This window comes from Leuciscus leuciscus (genome assembly GCF_965113295.1).
Source record: "Leuciscus leuciscus genome assembly, chromosome: 12".
In the NCBI taxonomy this organism is placed as follows: Eukaryota; Metazoa; Chordata; class Actinopteri; order Cypriniformes; family Leuciscidae; genus Leuciscus; species Leuciscus leuciscus.
This window is the reverse complement of record NC_138736.1, coordinates 33,087,635-33,113,897: the sequence shown is the minus strand read 5'-3', so window position 1 is coordinate 33,113,897 and position 26,263 is coordinate 33,087,635. Positions and strand designations below refer to the sequence as shown.

General features: G+C 36.5%; 1 protein-coding gene across 5 annotated transcripts in view; it reads right to left on the bottom strand.

The window, feature by feature from the left end:
• LOC309511118 (glutamate receptor ionotropic, kainate 5) overlaps positions 1–26,263 on the bottom strand; it is a 106,522-nt gene that overhangs the window by 9,456 nt on the left and 70,803 nt on the right. For all 5 annotated transcript variants that reach the window (XM_082186168.1, XM_082186166.1, XM_082186164.1 and 2 more), the window contains 10 exons: positions 21,596–21,757; positions 20,790–20,942; positions 19,176–19,280; positions 18,687–18,794; positions 17,163–17,366; positions 12,237–12,350; positions 10,633–10,742; positions 10,330–10,503; positions 7,100–7,265; positions 4,395–4,620 (listed from right to left, as the gene is read on the bottom strand). In XM_082186168.1, the coding sequence (XP_082042294.1) occupies positions 4,395–4,620; positions 7,100–7,265; positions 10,330–10,503; positions 10,633–10,742; positions 12,237–12,350; positions 17,163–17,366; positions 18,687–18,794; positions 19,176–19,280; positions 20,790–20,942; positions 21,596–21,757 (1,522 nt within the window). The remainder of the gene's footprint in view (positions 1–4,394; positions 4,621–7,099; positions 7,266–10,329; positions 10,504–10,632; positions 10,743–12,236; positions 12,351–17,162; positions 17,367–18,686; positions 18,795–19,175; positions 19,281–20,789; positions 20,943–21,595; positions 21,758–26,263) is intronic.

Below are 26,263 nucleotides of genomic sequence, written 5' to 3'. Positions count from 1 at the left end.
ATAGGCTATTTTAAGGGCGCATGCTTGGCCATAATCAATGTAGCGTGTGCACAACGCGCACTTTGATTCTCTCATCTACACAGAAGCAGCAGTTTTCATTTTTGCAAATCATACATTATTACGATAGATAGATAGATAGATAGATAGATAGATAGATAGATAGATAGATAGATAGATAGATAGATAGATAGATAGATAGATAGATAGATAGATAGATAGATAGATAGATAGATAGATAGATAGATAGATAGATAGATAGATAGATAGATAGATAGATAGATAGATAGATAGATAGATAAACAATTTATTATAAAAGCATACATCTAGCTTACACATTTACCCAAATTAACCGAAGTTAATTTGGGTGGGTTTCTCCATTTCAATGTAACTTCTCTCTTTTACGGCCGTGACGAGAGCGTTGCTCTCCTTGGCTGTGAACCGCTGCTGGCGCGCGCCTGGCAAATCCGCCGTTACAATAGCAATCCGCTATGGAAAAAGCGCATCTGCTCTTAAAGGGAATGTGAGATGACGCTCTGATTGGTTTATTTCACGTTACGCCCAAACCACACCTATGAATAATGAAGCTACTTCAGACCAACCCATTTTAGATTTGCGCCTGGCGCAAGAGTCATTTATCCCGCCGGGAAAATAGCAACAGCGCCGAGACCCGCCCACAAAGTTACTTGCGCTTTGCGCTTTGACACTTGCGTTTCAGATCGTTAAAATAGGGCCCTAAGTGTAACTGGGACATGAATTTATATATATATATATATATATAATATATATATATAATATATATATATATATATATATATATATATATATATATATAAATAAAGACAAAAGCTCATAAGAAAATTAGTAAGAACTTGCTATAATATAAATAATACTAAAATAACAGGACATGGGGATATTTTGGGGATATTTAATTTAATTTTATCAATCAATAAATTCCTCTTGAAACAAACTTTGTTGTATTATTTAAATTGAATACTGTGAAGCTGCTTTGATACAATCTGTATTGTGAAAAGCGCTATACAAATAAACTTGACTTGACTTGACATGTCATTCCCATGTATTTTATTGCTTCCAATGTTTTCAATTTCTGTCCCATTAGATTTACACAATTTTTAATCCTCCTTCAGGTTTCACTAAATCCTTCCCAAATTTCATCAGAAATCTCACAGAGAATGTCAGTAAAGAGCTATTAAAAGGTTTCTGATATACTACACTGTTCAAGAGTAACACATCAAAGACACTAAACAGGAAGCTCTGTTGCCAAGAGCATTTGGTGACCGTTTAACCTATCAAGACTTCATAAAATAGAACTTTAGATTTTTTATTTAATAATGTTTATTTTTTCGATTTGCTCTTTTCTTCCCCCTCATTAATATAATCGACACTAAACACCCTATAATGAAATTGCTAGAAAAGATGCCACACAGGTGAGGCTGTTATTAGGCAAAACTTTTTCATATTGATTTAGAAATGTATAAATAATGGAAAATCTATACTATTCAAAGTTTTTATTTTCATAATCTACTAATGATAGATTTTATTATAGAGTCCAGAGCATTCACATTTTAAGCTCTAGTCTCCGTTCTTAAAAGCCAAAAGTAGCAAGTAGGGATACAAATTCCAGGACAAAAAGCAATACAATTGCTAAATATATGCAGCCTTTTGATGAATTGTACACTGAATAACATTGGAGCTAAACTTAAGACATTTTGCATTTCAGAAATCTGCCGATCAGCTTCAAAAGAATGTTGAAAAATATAAAAGAACTATTAGCTTGCTTAGAAGTCTTTGGGAATTGGAGTAGTAGGCATACTGTGTGAAATCACCACATGACGCCAATAACACTTTTACGACCTATTTCACTTTCACAGCTGGATGTAAGCTTCTTAAATCTTGACTTGACAAGCCCCTTTACACTCAAGTCCAGAAAACCCTTCTACATTATTCCAGTGAATACAGTGGCTCAGTGGTGGTCATTATCTCACCCAGCCCAATCCTTTAGCCATGATTAAGACCCCATGTTTTCTCTTTTCCTGCCTTCCTCATTGTAACACCCATTAGTGAGTATTAAAGCCCTCAAAGCAAAACACATATGCCATAAATTGTTTCTTTTCCCTCCCTCATATCTCTGTCTGTCAAAGAATAATTGCAGGAAATGCCAAATGTCAAAGACAAAGTCAGAAAAGCTATTTATCAAGCTTTGCGGAAAGTGCCAAGCAATCTATCCAGGAGAAAAATTAGATAGAAATGTGCAATATCAGAGCGTGAAGAGATGCTATCATTGTGACATCTTGTCTGTCTGATGTTCTGTGAGCAATCATCATGTTTATTTCTGACAGAACTAAAATGTTTTTTATTTTACTTTTGGATTATTCTTTTTATTCATAGGGATAATGGAGAGAACAAAAAAAAAAAAAATTATACTTTCTACTAAAAGTCACATCTCACACAGAACTAAAACAGAAATGCATAATAAATAAACAAATAAATGCTAATGTATATTATTTGTATATTTACTAGGCATATTTATTGCCAAATAAATACTGTTTGTGTTATAAAGCGCGTAATTTCTGTGCCACAAGTGTGTTTCTACAGAGCCACATTGATTATACTCTTGTGAGGAAACAACAAAATATATTTTAATTGTCTCTGCACATTAAACTGGGATGGCTGTCACTAACGATTATTTTGGTAATCAAGTAATCAGTCGATTATTTTGACAATTGATCGAGTAATCTTTTTTGATTCAAATGTTTGATTAGGGTTGGAGCTAAACTCTACTGGACAGCGGCCCTCCGGGACCGAATTTCCCCATCCCTGAAATGAAGTATCAAAAGCAAGTAATCATTTGGTTTTATTGAACAACACTGTTAAAATACATAATGTAATATACATAATATAAACTTAAGAAACTTATGAACATTATACTGTATGTATTGGTTTCAAAAGCGGCCAGTCAATTGAGACTACCCTGCTCTCGGTTATTGAAGCTGGCAAGAGCAGCTTCCAAATCATCAGTACTCATCTTGCTGGATCTGTTTGCTGCTTTTGACACAGTTAACCACCAGTTCCTCCATTTAACCTTCATTACGAAGGGCATCTCAAAAACTACACTCCAATGGTTCAAGTCTTACCTCTCAGGTATGTCCTTCAGGGTGTCTTGGAGGGGTGAGGTGTCTAAATTGCAACATCTAGCTAGCTACTGGGGTGCCTCAGGGCTCAGCGCTTGGACCACTTCTCTTCTCCATATACATATCATCACTAGGATCATGTGCCATTCAGAAACATGGTTTTTCCTATCACAGCTATGCTGATGACACACAACACTACCTCTCAGCCAGATGTTCCGACAGTAGCTGCTTGCATCTCAACATGCCTGACAGACAGACATTTCTTGCTGGATGAAGGATCACCACCGTCAACTAAACATTGCAAAGACTGAACTGCTTATGGTCTTAGCCAACCCAACACTTTGCCACAACTTTTCTATTCAGCTAGGTTCGTCAACCATAATTCCATCCAGGACAGCCAGGAACCTTTGAGTTGTGACTGATGATCAGCTAAACTTCCCAGAACACATTGCTAGAAGTGCCCAGTCCTGCAGATTTGGCTTATACAACATTACAAGATCAGGCCCTTCCTATTGGAGCATGCTAAACAACTCCTTGTCCAAGCTCTTGTTCTAACCAGACTGGACTATTATAATGCTGTCTTGGCAGGTCTTCCAGCATGCACTGTCAAACCTCTGCAACTGATTCAGAATGCTGCATAAAGAGTGGTCTTTAACAAGCCGAAGAGAGCGCACGTCACATCTCTCAACTTGCACTGGTTGCCAAATGCTACTCGCATCAAATTCAACGCACTGATGCTTGCCTACAGAGCAACCACTGGCTCTGCAGCCCTATACCCTATACTACTTCAGACTTGCTGTAGCATGAAACACAAACGACTTTGTGCGTTCCCAATTGCACATTATTGGAAACCCAGACAAACAGCACATGCAGAGACTGTGTTCGTGTGGAACAGCATTTACTGTGAATGGAAACTCATAACCTGCACGTATGTAAAAAATTCAAGTGATACGCTTCCCCCTGAAATAACTGAATCGCATCACATGTGGATATCACAGTGTGAAAAAGGCAAAAATTATTACTTTTCCTTAGTTTGCTGCTTGTACCACTTAAAGCTAACGTCTGGCTTTCTTCAGATATTGTATTATAGACCTCCTAGACACTCAAAAGTATTTCTAGTCTACAGTACTTATATAAAAAGGTTAAAATCAGACTTTGGTTTCTCATAAACCTTTATATCCCATCTGAAGCCTTTCTCTCTCTTTCCCTTTATTTCTCTGACACTTCCACGTCCGCCCTACTCACCCAGAGGCATGCCGATGCCGTAGCCCTTGGTGTCCAACAGGCCTCCTATCTGTGTGAGGTTGCAGTTGAGGCGTCGGTAGTACTCGTTCATAGTGCTCTCCAGAAGAAAGGCGTATTTGGAGTTTAAAACCCGTGCTATGCCCTCCTCCGTGCTCTTCACGAACACACTGGGCTGCTTGGAGTACATGTAATTCCACATGCGCTGGTACGTCTGATAGCGCGAGTTCTGAGAGCGAGAGTGCAGAGTGGGTTTGTCATCACAGATGAAAGTCATTGGAAAAGACAGACAGAGAGAGAGAAAAGAGTGGTGAAACAGACATAGTATTGAAAGGTGGAGAAAAATCAAAGACGAAATTATAATTTGCGGTGACATGAGGACAGGTGAATGAATAAAGAGACATTTTATTGGCAGACATTGAGAGTGAACTAGATTAAGGTAACATATTGAAAGAAAGGGAAAATGTAAGGGAAAGAAAGATGGATAATACATTATTAATGTAATAGGGGAAGTGAACTTGGCCTCCAGTGTGAATATAAATGTAGCTGTGAATCACTAAGCCAACTGCTTGCTGCCATAAACAGGACATGATGCATTATAACATCATTAAACCACATGCACAAACTAGTCGATTAGCTCTACTGCTATTTAAAGCATTGGATCCATTTCGACTAATCGTGTATCACATGATTTCGGCTCCACTTGTTTTGTTTTTTCATCCTGTATTTTAAATTATTTATACAAGGTAAACACTGACACGCACACTAGTCGACTACTTCTCTGAGCAATTAGCCATAATGAGTAGTCAAGAAAGTTCCATATTGTGAACAGATCTATCTACAAGCAAATCCAGAAGGCATGATTTAAATAGAGCTACATTGAAAGTATTATACAATTAGTAAAAATTATATAATTATAAAAAATATAAATATATATACACTCACTGGCCACTTTATTGGGTACATCTTGCAAGTACCAGGTTTGACCTCCTTTTGCCTTCAGAACTGACTTAATTCTTCATGGCGTAGATTCAACAAGGTGCTAGAAACATTCCTCAGATATTTTGGTTTATATTGACATGACAGTACTTCGGCCTAAATGCATTTGTTTCTGTCATGTGATTGGATAAGATACTTGCGTTAACAAGCAGATGAACAAGTGTACCTAATAAAGTGACCATTGAGAGTAACTGCTCAAAAGTTTTGGGTCAGTGAGACTTCTTTTTTTAAAGAAGTTAATACTGGAGGCATTAAATTGATTAAAAGTGTCAGTAAAGGCATTTACAATGTTACAAAATATTTATATTTCAAATAAATGCTGTTCTTTTGAATTTTCGGTAACACTTTACAATAAGGTTCATTAGTTAACTACATTAGTTAACATTAACTAATAATGAACTGCACTTATACAGCATTTGTTAATCTTTGTTAATGTTAATTTCAATATTTACTAATACTTTATTAAAATCTTGTTAACATTAGTTAATGCACTGTGAACTAACATGAACAGCTTTATTTTTATTAACTAACATTAACAAAGATGAACAAAAACAGTAATAAATGTATTGCTCATTGTTAACATTAACTAATGTTTAATAAAGGAACCTTATTGTAAAGTGTTAACCGAATTTTCTAATAATTAATGAATCCTGAGATATATCGATCATGGTTTCCAAAAAAAAAAAAAAAAAAAGCAGCAGCACAATTGTTTTTTAACATTGATAATAAGAAATGTTACTTGATAATTAAATCAGCATATTATAATGATTTTTGAAGGATCGTGTGACTATGTAGATTGGAGTAATATTGCAGAACATTCAGCTTTGCCATCACAGGAATAAATTACATTTGAAAAGTTATTTTAAGAATAAGAGACTTCTTTCAAAAACATTAAAGTAGCACTCAGTAGCTTCGGGACTTCTTCGCTGTATTCTCGCTTTTTGCTCGCAGGTTTCTCTCTAGAGCTCCCCCACAGCTTCGGAATAGATATTTGACAACACTGTCGTAAAAACTCGTTGTTGATTCTCAGACACCAGAGGCTATAGATCAACGACATCAAAGCAGATGGGACGTTCTTTAAAACGTCTTCTTCATTCGGGTTCGAACAGCGTGAGGGAGCGCAATAATGACAGCATTTTAGCAGATTTCTTTTGGCCGTAAAGCAATTGTTTACATCGCGAGACCTGATATCACGCGAGACTTCCTGACGCAGCGGCCGGCGGCCCGCCGGCTCAAAGTTGCAAGTGCGTATTTTCCGCTCACTGGCACCAGGGGGGTGCGAAACGACCACCATTCAACCCGAAATAAGTAATATAACCATTCCAATGACTCCGAAGCTGTTCAGTTAAGGTAAAAAAAGTTACTTAGTTCACCTTTAAAACACCTTGCTGACCCAAAGCTTTTGAACAGTGCTGTATAAATATTGTCAGTATTATTAAAAAATACACTGTACATGCAAAAGGTGGGTCTTGTATATAACTTTGTGAATGAAGGACATTTCAATTTGTGGAAATCTGAAGCTTTCTGTGAAGTTCTGCCAGCACAGATAACGCGTGGGCCTGTATATGAGTCAATAGTCCAGTCACCGCCATAAACAGGAAGTGATGCATTATGACATCACATGTACACACACATGGAAGGCCAGTGAAACAAATCCAACACACAAATTTCACACAAACACATGTTTGCACAAACAAGGACCTACGTACCATGAAGAAGGTCATAGTACTTCCTCCTTGAATAGTCCCGTACTGGATGTTCGTCTGATCTGCCAAGTCATCAGCAGATTCGATTGGCACCTCCATCCTCTGGACCGTCAGAAAAGCTGCAAGGTTTGCCGTGTAGGAGGAAATGATGATCAGCGTAAACGCCCACCTGTCCCGTACAAACAGGAACACAGCGTTTTTTCCACCAGAAATATAAATGCACGTATATTAGAGAGAGATTTTTACATTAGACACAGGTGTTTGCACATAATGCTTACATACAAACATCACTCAATGAAATATTAAAAAGACACCCACAGCTGCAATGTCAACCAAATTAACCTGGTTTAATCAAATGCAAAATAGCAAGCTAAAAATAAAGATCAATGAATAGTGTTTGCAAACTCTGTGGAATTATCTGCAATGTGAATGATTGATTCATGAATCAGAACATGATGACAGATTCGCAACTCAATGTTAACACATTAACCATTTAACTAACACTCTTATTCATGCCAGATGTTCTTCTAACCAACTGTAGAAAAAACGAGTTGGTAAACTGGTTCACACAATGTTCAGGAATGCTGTTAACCAGCTCAACCAGTTCCCCACCAGAGCCAATGTGGTCTACTAGCTCTGGTCAGAATGGTCTGCCAGGTTGACCTCAGCACTACTATTTGGTAGTCCAGTTGGTCAGACACCTAACTAGCTTTAACCAGGTAAAAAACAAGCCATGTTCTTGTACACAAATAATCAACATAATATTCCTAAAAAAAAGAAAGAAAAGTATTTATGCTCTGTTGAATCTGAAATCAGAAATCCATCACATTATGAAAGAACACTACCGTTCAAAAGTTTGGGGTGGGTAAGTTTAATTTATTTTTTTATTTTTTATTTATTCAAATATGCGCAACAAGGCTGCATTATGAGATAATATTACTGTTTTCTATTTTAAAATATTTTAAAATGTCCTTTATTCCTGTGATGGCAAAGCTGAATTTTCAGTAACATTACCCTTCAGAAATCATTCTAGTATACTGATTTATTATTAGAAATGCTGAAAACAGTTGTTTTTTTAGTTTTTTTAATACTTTAATAATTAAAAAGAACAGCATTTATATGAAATAGAAATCTTCTGTAACATTATAAATGTCTTTACTGTCACTTTTGATAAATTGAATGTGTCTCTAGCTGAATAAAAGTATTTATTAAAAAATAAAAAATAAAAAAAACTCTTACTGACCCCAACCTTTTGAACAGTAGTTTGCATTTTTGTATAATAGCAATTTTTAGTAGGAAGTTTGAGAGCCCTTCCAAAACACATGGATTGTGCTCTTCGTCGCAGTAAATTAATGCTCAGATGAAAGGAAACTTCTCAATTCCTCAGAGAAAGAGCTTTCATGAGACTGGTGAAGCATTTAAAACTTTTCTAAAGAGACTGGCCTCTAAAAATGCACAAACAGGCAGATTAGTTACTTGTTATTTAGTAAAAGCTCTTTATCAAAAATTAAAGTGCACCAATTGCAGACACGCGTCCCCCTGAGCATCACAGAGTTTCGCGTTGTGCTGAGGGAAACGGTGGAGATAGACGGGAGCTCTCTGGTTTCTGGGTCACCCCTGTGTGGGATTAAAGTTGCATCTATTGTGTTTATTCACACCACAGATGTTTAAACATTTGGCTTCCACTGCATGCACATATCAAATCATTTCAACTCCGTTGTTTGTCTTCCTGAAAGTGGTTGTTCAACTTAAATGACCTCAACAGCAAGGCGCAAGACTGAAATTGAAGAGATGGAACACAAGACAGCTTGACTTGATATAGCAAAATGAACAGAGGTGGGAGACTAATCTGGAAATACACTACAAAAGAACAAAGCGCACAATACATGTCTGCACACAAAACAAACATCCCCATACAAACTTCAATACACTTTACACTTTCAATAAGTGAGAAAAGACACACTCTTAATGGTCTCTTCACACAGAGAACAGATTTTCAGTGCATGTTAAATTGAAATAACGCTTTCCCTTGTGTGAAAATCTGCCCAACAGAAAATGTTTACACCAAAGTAGGTCATTTTTTTTGGCTTACTTGGCCACAAAAAACAAGACCTACCAACAAATACGATATGAGTGATTATTCACTTCACATGAAATCTTGAAAAATTCAAATTCTTTCAATCATTTCAGTTATGTTTAAACATGCCCTGGAATAAAAAGATGATCTTGATGTTGATTGACCTTCAAGTAGATTTTGGTAATATGCTAGTGTGGATTTTTGTACTTGCTCACACCACCAAGTTAGGCAGCAGTCAATGAAAATACGAATATTTATATAAATTAAACAATTAATTTACATTTAAATATGAACATTTAAATATGAATAGATATGAAAATAAAAAGAGCTGTTTTATCTGTCCCTCTTCTCATTTTCATCATGAAATTTTGGCTTTTTTGATGGGAAAATGTTTCTCAAAAACGTTTGGTGCAATGGTAATATTGGTGACAGTGATTCTTTGTCATAAAAAACAGATAAAATTAACTGGAAATACTTTTTAGGTTCCTTGGCAAAAGTGCAGTATAATTAACTCTTTTTATGCATTTATTATAAGAGAAAAAGAGAAGTTATAAAGTCTGGGTTGGGACAAAAGCACACAATAGAGAAATTCTGGAAAATCTAACCATTTAACAATCATATTCTAACACTAGAAAAAGTAATTAAAGAGAAACAATACAAAGTTTAAAGCTATTATAATCTATGCTTTAAAAATAGGAATGCATTAAAAAAAGTCTTTAAAATCCTCATTGGGTACAGAAAAGTTCCATAAACTAAAGATTTGTTTAAACAAATAAATAATATATATATATATATATAAAATATAATTTATTTATTAATTATCTATCTATCTATCTATCTATCTATCTATCTATCTTGAACATTTATTTCCGGTAGTTCAACAAGGCAACATTTCTCATTTTAGTTATTTTAGGTTTAGGTTTTTCATCTAATATTTATAGTTTATTTCATTTCAGCTTTATTTCAATTACCAAATACAGTTAATAATATAGTGTTAGTTTTAGTGAACAATAACAACACTGTCACACAAGTACCGTAAGCTTTCGGGTCATGTGTGCAGAACCAGCTTGTGTCTTTAATACTCACAGATGCACATTCACACTTACTGCATGGTCTCTTACACCTCAAAGGAAGTGTGAACCATCCCCACACTTACCAAACACCACTGACACAGCGTGTGGACAGGGCCCGGGGCATGATCTCTGAGCCCTGCTGCATGAAACCACCAATCGGAAACCACAGGCTGTTCCCTAGTGTGTACTGATTCTCCAGTAGGTCCTTGCGGTCCCGCCAGCACGGGAAGGGGTTGTACCACTCATATGGACTCAGCCTGATGGAGGGAGAGAAAGAAACAAACAATGAAACCGGGAAAGACTACTGTTACCTCAAGAAGAACGCTGGACTGTGAATATAATGATATTCAAAATAGATCTGTGTGTATTGAGTGGCAGTGTGGCACCTGGCAGCCAGGAAGAGTACACAGCTAACGGCCAGATAGGCTAAAAGCATAAAGAGCCAGACAGCTGGCGAAAACGGATCCAAGAAGGAGAAATAACCTGGCTTCCTGCCCTGTAGAAAGCACATAAACAATACAAACAATGCTTTCACCACTCCTACAGAATCTCAAAACAGCTGAAAGCTTTTCCAGATACAATTGCTGTTTGTTATTGTTTGGTTTAGTGCACCTTTTCATATGCAGAGATTTGCTAAAAGTTTGTTATTGATACGGACAAAACATTATATACAATTTTTCATTTATGCATTATGCATCAGACAGGTGCTTTCATCCAAAGCTACTTACAATGCATTAAAGATATGCATTTGATCAATTCATGTCTTCTAAGGGATCTGACGCCCTTACACTTTTGTAACATGCTTTGATGTTTAAGCTACAAGAATGCAAGATTTTCATGCAAGATTGTTAAATGTGACATAATCCACCTAAACAAAATCTTATGAAAATTCTTTACTAAGCGCTGCCTGTTGCTAACTCAGACAAGCGTTACATAATGTCCCATTGGAATGTCTTACCCTGAATCACTATGGTAAGCCTATTAGAAGCGTTTATATTTTAGACCTGTCTGGATGGTTTTTACGAGAAATTGCATACATGCGTCACTCGCCCGTGTGTGTCATGTCATATCCGTAAATAGAGAAATGTTTCTCCGGCTACTTTGACGCATGTATGGTGTGGAAGTGGCAGAGGTTAGTGTCACAACGAGCGAGAACGGTTGACATAGAGCTGTTAAATCCCCAACCTCCGGGGAATCACCCGTTTTAAACATACGTCGAACATAATAGAGTCTGCTGACAAAAAGAGAACGTGACAGAGCTCGTAATAAAACAAGAATCAACATTGGCTTGGCTTTTCGGAGATGGCGAGAACTGAGGGATTTGAAACGTTGTAAAAGCGACACGGAGATGGTGTTTTTATTACTCAACAAGTGAGTGAGGTATTTTATTGAACAGATAAATTGCCATATGTAGCTCTCTAACAGAGTTGATTGTAAAGCATTATCTATTGTGAAGGGTCATATCATTAAGGTTGTTGTAGTGCTGTGCTGGAAATTATTTTAAAGCAATCATCTATTAATGGGTAAAGCTACAGTAACGTATTCAGCTAGTCAGCTTGAAATCCTTTTCATCTAAACTGGTTATATCTCTTAATACTAGTAGTGAATGTATTATGAGTAGTTGGATAACCATATTAATCTGCACAGTCACGCCGAGCCGAAGCACAACCAAAACAATGTTCTTCCGCAAAATGCATGCAGTTTTTAACCGCAAGAGGGACAAAAGTTACATAGTGTACCTTTAATAATAATTGATGAAAAAGAATAATAATAACAAATATACATTAATAATAATAAATATTTAAAATACTAATAATATATTAGTAATATAACAACAATAATTAATAATTATCTTTATTATTATACATATTTTTGAAAGGTTTTGTGAGATTCACACAAGAATATTACATAGTCAATGAAAGTAACAAAATAATTTCTGATATAAAAATAGTATACAATCTCAATTCAGCGTATTATAAATGCGTCTTACTATGTGGACGCGGTACAGGATACTGATTCCAAGGTTCATGAAAGGTTTGGAGAAATCTATGACCTTTTCCCTCTCTGATGTGATTGTAAATCCAGCCACTGCCAGATCTGCTTTCTGTAACAAACAGAGAGAAAAATAAAGAATTAGCAATACAAGTTTGATATTGTACTCAGTAATTTTTCTGACTGATGCAACATTTTCATTAACCAAAATTACATTCAAGAGGTATTTGTCACCCATGATTTCCAATAACAGGGAGTTTATTGAGATAATGTAAAACAGCAAATACAGTGTAAATGATCTCAAACAGACATTTCTTAAACACAAAGATAAGTTTGTAGTGCCCTACTACTCATGGATTAGCTTATAGAAAAAACCTTTAAAGGGATAGTTCACTTTGAAATTAATTTTTGGTATGTTTTAGCTTACCTCAAGGGCATCCAAGATGTAGGTGTCTTTTTTTCCGCAGTAGTTTCAATTTTGATATTTTTAGGTCAAACCGTTCTTGTCTGTCAGTCATATAATGCAGGTCGATGGTCATTATCTCAAAGAGCATGCACAGAGTCCAAATTAAAACAATTCCCCGTCATACAAATTAAACAATTCCCCATCGTAAGTACACATTGATGGCCTAAGACACGAAACGAGCGGTTTGTGTGAGAAAACGAATAGTATTTATTTCGTTTTTACCTCTTATACGCAGCCATGTCCGAGTGATCTGATCTGACGTGTGCGCAGACTGGTGCATAGATATATACACTAGATGTCGCCTTAAAGACATTCGTTCCAATGAACTGCCGTAGACAAGGCGACATCTAGTGTGTATATATCTATGCACCAGTCTGCGTACACGTCAGATCAGATCACTTGGACATGGCTGCGTATAAGAGGTAAAAACGATATAAATACTGTTCGTTTTCTCACACAAACCGCTCGTTTCGTGTCTTAGGCCATCAATGTGTACTTACGATGGGGAATTGTTTAATTTGGACGACGGGGAATTGTTTTAATTTGGACTCTGTGCTTGTGTTTTGAGATAATGACCATAGACCTGCATTATCTGACTGACAGACAAGAACGGTTTGACCTAAAAATATCAAAATTGAAACTACTGCGGAAAAAAAGACACCTACATCTTGGATGCCCTTGAGGTAAGCTAAAACATACCAAAAATTAATATCAAAGTGAACTATCCCTTTAAAAGAAATGGCTAGTAAAATCAGGCATACATGTACTTCCTCTATAATTTGAAACAAATTAAATTCAGCCAAGTTCAGTCACTGCTGAAATTTGTGAAGACCAAAAGCACAAAAAACAAAACCTATAATCGTCCTGATGGACTTCTGGTATAGCTTCAGGTTTCAATAACATACTGTAACTTTTACTGTTACAGTATGTGAGTTTCACTGACAGATACTAACTACCAACCCCCTCGGTTGTGGTGATAATTCAGTGATGTTTCTAAGTGCTCATTAGCACACCGCTGTGTCAGTTGTACAGTGTTTGACTCGCAGTAGGCATGCAATTTCGTTGCATGTTGTTTGTGCTCCACGTGTGTTCCCCTGCTAAACATTGACCTTGGTTTCAAGAAGCACTCGAGAAGAAAAGCGTTTGACATTATCTGGCACTGACACTGGCATGTTTTTATTTATAGATCTATCCTGGGTCTACTTCCTTCATATCTTTATACCTACATCTGTAAAAAGTATGTTTGTAGATATAGCCTACGATCCTATGAATTATTCTTACTGTCTGTTCCAGTGGTACGTACTGAATTGGGGAAAAAGGCATTTAAATTTGCTGCTCCCTCTGCCTGCAAAGTACGTTGAAACTTAGGGAGCCGAGTAATTTTAAACGATTTGGAGAATGAAACATCGGGCTGTAGACTAGACTAGATATGTATTGATATTGAAATTGGATTGGATTTGCTTGTGTGTGTGTATATGTGTATGTATTGATGGATGTTATCTGTTAAACTCAAACGAGCGGTGTCTGTCAGTCTTGGCCAGGACACTATTGTACTTAATCTCAATGTGCTTCTCTTCCTGGTAAAATAAAGGTTATAATAATAATAATAATAATAAATTATCTGAGGTTCGCTTATAAAGACAAGGAGTGGCAGTGGAAAGAAAAAGGATATTTAGCACAAGGAGAATCAGCACAGAATTGAAAAAGGGAAAGTCAAGGCTGGACAGCAGGATGGATGAATGGACAGATAATAAAGGGATGTAAGTGCACTGGGTTGATGGAAGAATTTGATATGAGAGTCCTTGGGTAAAAGCAAAGAGATTTATTTATTACGGGGATGGAGAGAGATAGAAAAACAGGGCTAAAGAGTGGAAAACAGAAAGAGAGAGGGGGAGAAATCGAGTGACGGTCCTTGAGAGAAGAAACAGATACTTGTAGGGGAAGGGGTGATGAGGAATGGTTAAGAACAGAGAGTTGGTAAAGAGAAGGCTTCCAGCGAGGACACGGGGAATATTGTGCCCTTGTGAGATGAAGGGAACGAGGGATACGGAATGAAAAATGAGAGAGAGAATATAAAAGCACAAGAGTGAAAGTTCCTGAGGAAGGAAATGAGCGATAATGAATTAAAAACCTCGGTGTGGCATTATTTTGGCCTTTCCATTTTCCTTCCTCCTCGAGGGAGGAGGGGGTGACAGTGCTAGGGAGTAACTATTGTAACAGCAGTGACAAACTTAACTAAATTTCTCAGTAGTGCGACAGCTCATATATACACAAAATAATCTATCCAAAAAATAATTATTGGACTAGTTGCTTATTTATAGAAACTTTCATATTTTAAAGTTTTATTAGTAATTTTTATTGCAAATTGTTATAGTTGTATTAATAGTATTTGTTGTAAATTGATCTGTAGAAATATTGAACATTTTCTTAAAAAGAAATCCCTTATAGGAGTCATGAAATGAGAAATCAAATTTGCCTTGATCTTTTGACATATAGGAGGTCTTTGTACCATTAAAACATTCTACAGGTTTCATAGCTTAAAACTTCCTCCTCATTATAAACAAAGCATTTATTTAATCAAGCTACAAAAACGGCTCATTAGTATCATAATGTGGGATCTGTGATGTCACACAGGCAAATACAGTTGCATATGACTGCCTCCAGAGCAAGACATCGATGAATAATTATACATCATCGCACCATAGGCCGAGCCCACTGCCATTCACTCACTTAAAGGCTGACATTTGCCGTAACTGGATGTGAGCGTAGCGTCAAAAGTAAATAGAGCCCATTTGTGGCAAGCAGGGCAAGTGGCGTGATTGATGAGCGACGACAGTGAAGGATGAGAGAGGACCAGGCCTGGACAATTTATGTTACGTTTTGTGTTTATTTATATATTGAAGTGTTAAACGTTCGCAGGTTCCCGCCTCCTTCTTTCCTTATCAACATACCTTGTTGCACCATTATAATCACTTACGCTGTCTACACTGGATACAGTATACAGATGCGAATTCAGTTTCTGAGGTACTCCACGCACTTGAGTCTGTCGACAACAGGACAAATGGAAGAGTGAAAGAACGTATCTGTACAAACTCAAGAATCCTAGCGTTGGATACAAGTGGATTTTATTTAGTAAACAAGGCACGTTGAAAGATGAAGCAGCCAACTGTATTGCATCCAAAACTGCAAGATAAATTTTTTCATAATGCATTGTCTTTAAATTATGGTTTTATATAGATAATGTTTTCAAAATGTGCAATAGCAAGTGGGCGTTGATACTTTTTCCTATGCAATGACGTTAGCCAATCATAACGGTGGCCTTTTACTGACAAGCCTTAAAAGGAGCCGCCCCCAGGGTCAGAAAAATTAAGAATGAAAAAACCTTCAAACTTCATATAGATATACACATATATATATTTGTGTGTGTGTGTTTGCAAAAAACCTTTATAAACATTAAGTGAACCTCAAGGAACATATCAAAATAATATATATATTTAAAAAAATCCATGTAATGCCCCCATAAAAACGTTGATATTGACCAAAAAAGCTTTAATGTAATTAGCTACATTTTATTAAAAGATAACAGTCAACCTTTGTCAACCTGAACGATTTAAAAATCACGAGTAGCTTGTCAAGCAAAGTAATTTCCCTAACACTAGGGCTGATCAATAGCAGTTCATTCTTCTTAAAAAACCCAAGTGTACCCCAGATATCTCTCCATCTGCTTAATTACTCCCTAATTGATTACTGAGAGATAGCTTTGTAAACCACATTCAAAGGGTGTCATCAAACGCTGGTGTCAAGGAAGAGCTGAATTGTGGGTCCATGGAGAGAAAAATGTGTGCATACACAGTTTACATAAACAATGCGCCAACATGTGACAACTGTGCACTGGATTCAGCGGCTGTAATGGTATAGTGTCACGGAATAATTAGACACAGAAGGAACTGATTAGTATGTGTGTGTGTTCAAAAGGACTTTGCCGAGACCTGCCACACTGGGGTTAATAGAATGACATTACCGTTCTTATTACTGCCGCCATTATTTTTAGCATTAGTGTGAAAAGCGCTAATATCTGTAATCGTTACTCTAATGGAAACATCAGCTGGCAACGGTCCAGTGTTGAAATCCTGCTAGCTGCATACAAACATGCGAACATATAAAAGGCTCTAACAAATTTTAATAAAAAGCTCATTTTCAAAGACAATGCTTTAGAAGATTTAAAATTAATTATCAGGTGTACAAAATTATTAAACATGATTAAATGTTATATTGAATATTATGTTTTAATAATGTTTGGAGGTTATTTCAAATGTTTTGATGAATAAACAACATACAATTACACTACTGTAAAAGCCCAATTGTTTCATTGAGGTTCAATGTGACTAGAAAGCGTCTCTGAATTTACATAACGTATCCACAGAGCTTAATTATGAACGTGTGTGCAGGCATGCATACCCTGTTGATTAATTCCCCCACCATGCCAGTCCATGACCCATTAGGTTCTGGAGCTCCATACAGGCCGTCATCCACCAGCTTGATCCGGAACGAAAACTTCAGTATGTCTGCCAGCTCCCGTAGCATATCCACACAGAATCCCTCATACTGATCATTACCATGGAAGTTCTGGTAGTTTGCCTTGCGCATCACGTATGGATTCTCCTATAAAACAGGATGAAGGTAACATTTAACGCTGTAATATTCCACTCTAAATTTCCATACAGTGAAGCACCATAAACTCAATGAAAGTCAATAGCCTTACAGTGGAAGTGGCATTTTGATTGGTGTTAAGCCATGAAATGGCAGTAAAATCCAGTGAAACGGTGATTCCTTGGCCTTGACATGTGAAAGTACTTTTTGGCTGCAGCTTCTTGGTTTGAATGCATTATATCTTTTGAATGTATTATATCAGTAAAATGTGGCCTGTGGATAGCAAAGCTATTTTCTTCTTTTTGCAAGCACATGATGCAAAGAAGATGGTTAATAATGAAGGGATGACTTGTGGTTGTTTTGAATTATTATTATTTTTAACAGAAAAAAATACAAGCAGTAAGCTATTTTAAAACCATTATAGTCAGATACATTTTTATGTTATAAAGAATTGCTTAAATGTGTTTGTTGCCTGGAAGCAACATTGTATGAAATTGGAATGAATAATGATGCAGTGAATATGGATGCAAACAATGAAGGTGCTATCTAAAATATTGCAACTAGTATATATTTTTTATACACTATACTTTCATAATGGGACAGAGTAAAACAGGACATTCAATAAAAAAATTTAGCACTGTTCTTTATGTTATCCATCTAAAACTGACTGAATAGTGAGAAATAGGCATTCTATACCAGAATGGAACCAGACCGAAAGCTGGTGTAGAAATCCGGGTAAAATCATCCTATAGCGTGAGCTAGAACAATGTGCACTGATGATTTTTCACAGTAAGAGCAGGAAAGTGCATTAAGAAAATAAAAAAAATCAATTTTGATTTGATGTTGACTCATTCATAATCGCATTCAACAGAGGAATGTAGGTTTGCTTAAACTGTTAGGCCAATTTCTGATAGCAAAAATGAGCCTAGTCTGAATCAATTTACGTTTTGAGATTGTCAAATTGGAATCTACAAAGCTCTTCTTACAATTACAAACTCAATAAAACAACATTATTATACTGTATTAGCTCTGTGTAAGCAAGCAAAGCTTCAGAATTCCCTCATATTTTCTCTACTTAAAATCTTACAAATATTTGTAGCGTCCATAATAACATTCAAGACGCATTGGGTTTGGAGAGGTGCTGTTTGAAAAGACTTTTGCAACCTTTGAATCTGCAATGCTTGTACCAGTGAGTGCCAAATCCGTAAAAGCCCTATAATTCACATTATCTCTTACATTCCGGTCTGAAATGCTCAAAAGTTTTTTTATTCACGTGCTGCCAAAGCCACAAATCCCTAAGCATCATGGAGTCATAACTGGAGAAGTTCTTACCAGTATTGTGGTGACTGTGAGTGTCTTATTGGCTAACGTCTCAGATGCGTTGATGTCTAAAGACGTGGAGTTCATAGCCAACGTGTTATTGGAGTACCAGACACCAATCTGCACATGAAAAGTAAAAACGTTTTTTTTGAAGATGCTTTACTACAAATATTTTGCACAGTTAGAACTACTTGCATGAACAAATCTGTGTTAAATGAACTAAATAATATAAAATCATTTGTGCCCCATTTGAAAACATGTTTGATCTTGCAAGGGGGAAACAGGCAGGAATAAACAAGTTCAGTGAATAAGACGAGGGGATGAAGGAGAGATAAAAGAGCATGAAGCGAGGGATCAATACTATGATCAATAAGAGAGGAGTGAAGTGGTGATTACTCCAGCTACCACCCATTCATTAGACCTCACAACCTCACTCGTGATTCCGGATAAAATCCGGAGTTAGTGTTCATGAGAGTGTGTTTGTGTGTGAGTGTGCATTACCTCTTTGTGACCCCCCTTGAATTTCTCCAGAATACGCAGCGTATAATTGGTCCTCTGGCCTTTGCTGTTAAACTCCACGCGGCCTGTTAGGCCATCGTACTCTACCTAAAAGGAAAAAGAGAGAGGGAGAATTTAAACCAAGGGTAACAAACAAGAATGACGAATAGCATTAATTTTGACCTACAATAGAAATTATAGCACAGGCGGAGAGAAACATAGAGACAGCCAGAGGACAAGTGAGAGGAAAACTTTGAGATGATTAAGAAAGTGTCATTTCTGCTCCACCGGCATCACCAATTGCAATTGCAAAAATAATGACTGTTTATATTATTATTGGCAAGTGAGGTAAACACTTGGAGTTATGGAGACAAACCGAAAACGGAGGACGAGAGGAGGTGTGGAGATGGTGCCAAATGGAGTGAAGAAATGATGGAGTGATGGGCAAACTGCAAAACAGATGGAGGGACACAATGAATGAAAGACCGCACTTGTGCCTAGACAACACAAACATAGTCTAGGATCTCACAGTTTATAATAGCTGCATTAAAATGATAAAATACAAACAGGCCTTCAGACAGGTTGTGATAAACAATGGACATCTGGTGTTAAGGGCACAGTTGTAATTGCTCTGAAACTAACGGCAGTTGTACAATTACTATGGCTGAGTATAATCATAACAGAGGACGTAAAAGTCATTCTGCATTGGTCACCTGATGGCCGTCGATGGAAGGGACAATCAGGACTATGCACTGTGACAAAGGCGGCACATTAAAGTACTCAAGCTACTTGTGAAAAAAAAAGAGACATTTATTTGAAAATGTACATTTATTTGTGGTATAAATTAAATTACGTTTTGGAGTTTCCTATAAAAAAAAAGTCCAGGGGCCTGTGAATTGAGTCAAATAACATATTTTATAACCATATTTATTTATTTTTAAATATATATTATAATAATTTTATTAGCATTTTGTCTTATCTAACATTTTGTATTTTTTTTATTATATTTTTTTCCTTAATTTATTTATTACTGTTTTATTTATTTATTTTATATATATATATATAGGCTATATATATATATATGTATATATATATATATATATAAATTTAGATTTTTACATTGAATTTGGTTCATTTACTGTTATTGCTGTTTTCTGCATAGTTTCACAGTGCTAAAACAGTGCTAAATGTTTCTTGATGGTGTTAAATGATGCACAACGATACTCAATGCACAATAATGCATTAGTCAAGGTTTAAAATTTATTGCGGAGTAAATTGAAAAGCATCCATCATAAACTCTCTGTCTCTTGTATATCGACGCCAAGGGGAAAGATTACAGAGATATTTTTCCTTGGATTAACACGCACTGATGAATTCTGCGCAACGAGACCAGAACGTATTTTGAGAAAGTAGATGTGCTCAATTTTAATTTCATGTTGACTTTAACAGAGCCTATAAAAGCCAATAAGCAGTTGCATGCAGAATCCCATCAAAATCAACCAGATTAAAACGGGCTTCTACAGCTCATCAGAGAAGACAGTAACAACAGCCGTAAAGACTTATCACTAAAGTCATCAAATGCATAAAAAAAATGGCTGCCAACAGGGTGACAAGTACCATGCGCAGGTAGTTCATGAGACTGGTGCCGTGCTGCCAGATGAGTGAGGAAGTGCAGCTCAGAGGCTTCACTCCGATCTCCTGACTGCGGTTCAGCTCTCGCACTGCTCCGACCACCACATGAACGGCGTCGAACATCAGCGCAGATGACAACTGCAGGTGGAGAGAGAACATGAATGAAACGAGACGAGAGATATGCCAAAGCCAAGACAGAAAGATGGTGGAGAAAGAAGAAGAAAAAGAGAATAAAGGAATGTAGAATTGAGAAAGACAGCAAATGAGGTCATTAGGGGGACAAGGAGACTTCACGTCTGCTAGGGGCCCTACAGCAACTGTCTTCCTCCTAAATTATGTTGTGTGGCGCACATCCTATTTGGACACATTTGAAAAAACCTTCTGGCAGAAATAACATCTCATTATTCCATTGAGTCAGTATTACTACGGTTTACGTTTTTTTTTTCTTTTTCCATTTAAGCAAATCTCAGTAATGCAGTGAAATGTCAATCAAATGACTGAAATAGGCTCTTGGAATCTAAAAAGTATTTTTAGATGCTAACACAACCAAACAGATCACTGTTATTGATATCTCCTGACATATGTGGTTTTAATTGTTTGATTTAAAATAAGTTAACGAATAACCTCTAAAAGTACCTATAACCGATAATAACCTATAAAAGTAACACAACACAAGTAAGTCTGCACTCTTTACCCGGATTGGTTTAATTGCCCCTGACCCTGAGTAATATCTTTGTGAGTTGTAATGTTTCTCATGTATTGGTAATGGCATGAAAGTATTGTAAGCTCACCGCTGGACCAGGGTAGGGACTGAGGTCACAACCTTCCCTCCATGACAGGTTTAGACTTCTAATGAACTCCAGGTAAAACGGATGACTGCTGTTCAACATGGAGAAGCCAACGATATTGGATTGATCATCTACCACGTCATCCAACCTCAACAGAGGGAAATCCTGAAAGAGAGCGATCGAAAGAGAGCTATTTACTTAAAAAGTACCATGGGCATACAATATTGTGGATTTGGCGCTAAAAAAAACCTTTAATCACTTAAATTACCATCAAGGAAAAAAGCCAATTCTTGATATGAGAGGACACGCGAAAGCCTTTTTATGCGCATGCGCGTATCGGTATCCTTTTCCTCATTATTGAAAACAGGCGCGATGTAGTTACAACGGTGCCGCGAAAGAAGTGTTAAACAGTTAAAACATACAAAATACTCAGTTTTTTTTCACACAGTATTTGGTATAAACTGTATTTTCTGTCGAACAGTTAAAAAGTACTGCGAGGCTCGCCCAGTTTGGCCGCTGTACCGTGAACTAAGGTAAGTTTGACAGAATTCACTACTCTAGCACCTTGTCAGAACTGCTTTAACGGTATACATATTTAAAATGGACAATTTTACGAATAAAAAGGGGTGTATGTTATTTAAAAGTATTATTAATATAGTAAAGGTACTGTAATATTTAAGAATATAGTTTATTTTTTATTTACTGACGTTCATAGTTAGCCTATATTTAGTACTGGTGAAAACATAAGAACGAAATCATTGAATATTAACCATTTATGGATTCAGACTATTAAAACTGCAACGCATTAAATCTAGGTAAGTAGTTAGAGGTCTTAAAAGTAAAATGTAAATAGGTGTTTGATTTATGTAATGGCATGATCACTGCATTTCGGAGGGTTTTGTTTTATCTTGGTTTATAATGATGTAGTGTGACCATAGAGTAGTAGACCGTAAAAAAAATATGGACATAGCAGGGCTCTCAAGTCTCACGCATTTCAACCCATTCACACGCTCACACGCCACACCTTGTATTTCTCACGCAGAGACATTACGAGGATAACGCCCACCAAGTTGCGGCGCTATTTTTTAAACCGTGAAACCATGAGTGAAACAAAATATAGCTACCGAACAGCCAATCAGAAAATAGCATTGCTGTATCTGGGTAAGATTTTCACAGGCTCGTGCGTGCGACACAGATTCAGATGCTCGCTGAAGTAAGTAACGTAACGGTTACAGAAGAGGACAGCTGCTGTCACATTTTAAATGATTTACATCTCGCCGAACTAATTTCTACAGAGTACAGACTGATCAATGTGGGAGAAGAACATCCTATGTAAGTCATCTCACCATTGCTGGGGAATATGTGTCCAGACAGCTGGTAACGTTATGTTAACTAACAGTTTGACCAGACTATCGTGAATTAGCCTATCTAGTCTGTTGAATCCCAGGTAGTTTTATTTTAAGTAAGTTAGTTCACAAAGCAGTTGAGACCATCTTCTAGGAAGGACATTACCAACTTAAAGGGTTAGTTCACCCAAAAATGAAAATTATGTCAGCAATTAACGTTACTCACCCTCATTTTGTTCCAACCCCGTAAGACCTTCGTTCATCTTCGGAACACAAATTAAGATATTTTTGATTAAATCTGAGAGCTGGATCACTCCTCCATAGGCTTCTATGTGATTTGAACTTGCTGGCCCAGAAAAGTTATTAAAGAGATCGTTAATATAGTCCAAGTGACTTCAGTGGCTCAATCTTAAGTTTACGTACAACACAGAAGCGTTGCGCTAAAACACTACGTGAATTCACTCGAGGCCCACAAGGAAATCTGAATAGTAGAATAAAGTCGGGGGTGTTTTTTGCGCACAAAAAGTATTCTCTATAATAATATATGGGTCAATGACGTGGCGTGTCAATTCTGGTGTCCCAAGCATATTCATAATATAAAAATGTATACATTTTTAAATGCACTTCATTAAGTGACTCAACTTCCCCCTCTTTAATTACTCATGTGAGAATTCATTATAAATAATTAATCTTTAAGGAACTATTGAGCTCAAAAGTCTCAAAATGTCATTCCGGGTAACTGTCCCGGCTTAAAATCTGAATACAAAAATACAACAAAAATTTAAAAAATATAAATAAAAGTATTTAAAATCTACTTGGGCATAATTGTATTGATGTTTTCAATGATTCCTACAAATATAGTGATAATACTAAGCTTATTTACATTTTTATGACAGAACGACTTTTGTCCCCAAATTGTGATTTCTCTAATGTCAGTCCTGGATAACAGACATCAATGACCATTTTGGACCATAATGCATTGTGGTATGTCATGTGACATAATATTGTATCAAAAAGAAGACCCTGAAGGAGCACTAGAACATGTGCAAAGGTCAGGAAGCATCTCTTAAAATGTCGATATTTTGATATTTCGGTCACTGGTGCACTTTGTAGCAATATCATGTGACCTTTTGGATAACACTAATAAAACATTTATAATGATTTTATATTAAAAAACGATCTATTTGATCTAAAAGGTTACCTTAAGTGATGATAGCTAAGTTGTAGTTTTCCATAGGTGGTTAAGTTAGTGCCTGATTATAAAGAAAAAATATTGGTTTTTGTCATTCCTGGATAACAACATGTCATTCTTGTATAACAAAAAACCTCTGTTAGCCAGGACATGTCATCCGTTATCCAGAATGACATATGCACAACAATCTAGTTTTTAATTAACATTTGTAAACTTTTAGGCAAAGTTATTATTGTTATATTATTAACATTAACATTATTTACATAATTGTATGTTGTCATTCATCTTGATTTCATATGATTCAATGAGTCACATGGGTCATTATCAATGAATTTAACTTTTTTAAATCATTAAAAACTTGTCAGTGTCTCTTACTTTGTTTCAAGTTTGAGTGTTGGAAAGGAAAAAATGATACTGAGGATGGTTTTTATGGTAATCCTGAAAAATACTGCAGAATGTCCTTCCGTCTAACAGTATGTCATTCCGGCTAACAATGACACAGGCAATTCATTTAACCCCTATTTGTGTGATAGATTACACAATTCAGTTTTTTGTTGAGTTAATGATAAAACAAGTCTTATTTACTTTATTGGAAAACATTTTTAAACATTTTCCAGCTTTTTTTAAAATTTGGTTCTGAATTTTGAGTTATCAGCAGCCAAAACTGAGCCCATGTCTATATGAAATCCCAAATTGATTATATTAATTGTGATTAAAATGTAGTTTTACAAGCACTAGTTGTTTGTTGAGCTCCAATTATGGATATCAGTACATTTGTATATGCCAACAATGGTAGAAATGTAATTAATTTAAAAATTAATTACGTTACCCAGGAATGACATTTTCATGGGGAAAAAGATATGATTCACCAAAAAAAGTGGTTAATTACATTCTTGAAATGTGTACATGTCATTGCATTACATACACAACACTCTAATAAGTATAGAAAGTCCTAAAATTAGAATTTTTTTGGCAGTTTTATTTTTTTTCACATCTTAATCCTTATCCGTCATTCACCCATATATATATAATAAGTATTACACACACACACACAAATAAATGCTGAATTAAATACATTTTATTTTATTTGTAAGAATATGTGTCATTTATGAGATCAGACACCCGTTCGCCGCCAAAATCTCACTCTGAACTCAGTTCAAAACTTGAGAGCCCTGACATAGTGTCCGTGACGTCACCCATAGGTTTCTGAACATAGACAGTGAAAGAAATGGACACAGCGACCCCATTGGATTCAACGGAGAAAAGTGAAGTCAATTAGAAGCACTCACTTCCTGATGGCCGAGCGTACTGTGCAGACTCAAACTGAGCTTGATGACGTAGATGTGACGTGAGCAACCCGTCTGTCTTCTAGTAGCTATGCCAAGAGAAATCTGAATCATTCCCTTCCGAAACTTGCAGAGACGGAGAGTGTGAGTAGGAGGTGTCCATGAGCTAGGAGCAGGAGCAACTTTTGCTAAGTATTCTGATTAATTATTTTGTCATTTTGCCTCCATGTCCCCCCGATTGCCTGCGAGCTTCTCCTCCTGTCCATACGGTAATTTCTCTACTGTGTGACAGAGAGTCGCGTGGTTCTGACGCAATCGTTAGCCTATTTTTACAAAAACGGTTTCTACGGGGCCATAACGTAAGATACCAGGTAATGGAGCCTTTTATACATTTTCGTGTTTCTTTAGAAATTATGGAAAAATGTTGTCTTTAAACGCCTCAGATGTAAAGTTATTCGCTGTCAAAGTGACGCCAAAATGAATGGGAGTCAATGGAATGCTAACAGCAGGTGATGGTCTGCTAATCAATGGCGGCACCCGGGGAAGCTTCGGTGTTTTCCGAATGATTGCCCCCCTGTTTCTGAAGAGCATTTTTGAAATGGGCAAAGAGGCGGGGCGTGGGTGGAGCTGAGGGGCCTGGTTAGATCGAGTTAGATCAGGGCTAATGCTATATGCTACTGGCAGTTCCGTCGCAAGTGCTGTGCCAAGTGTGCGACACACAGGGCCTCGCGCTAAAGTGACACCTGACTTGATGATGTAAAGCCAATAGTTAAAGTTAATGTTTTTGCCCTTAGAAATACTTTAATAGTTAAAAGACATAGCTAAAAGTGAGACTTTGTGTCGTGAT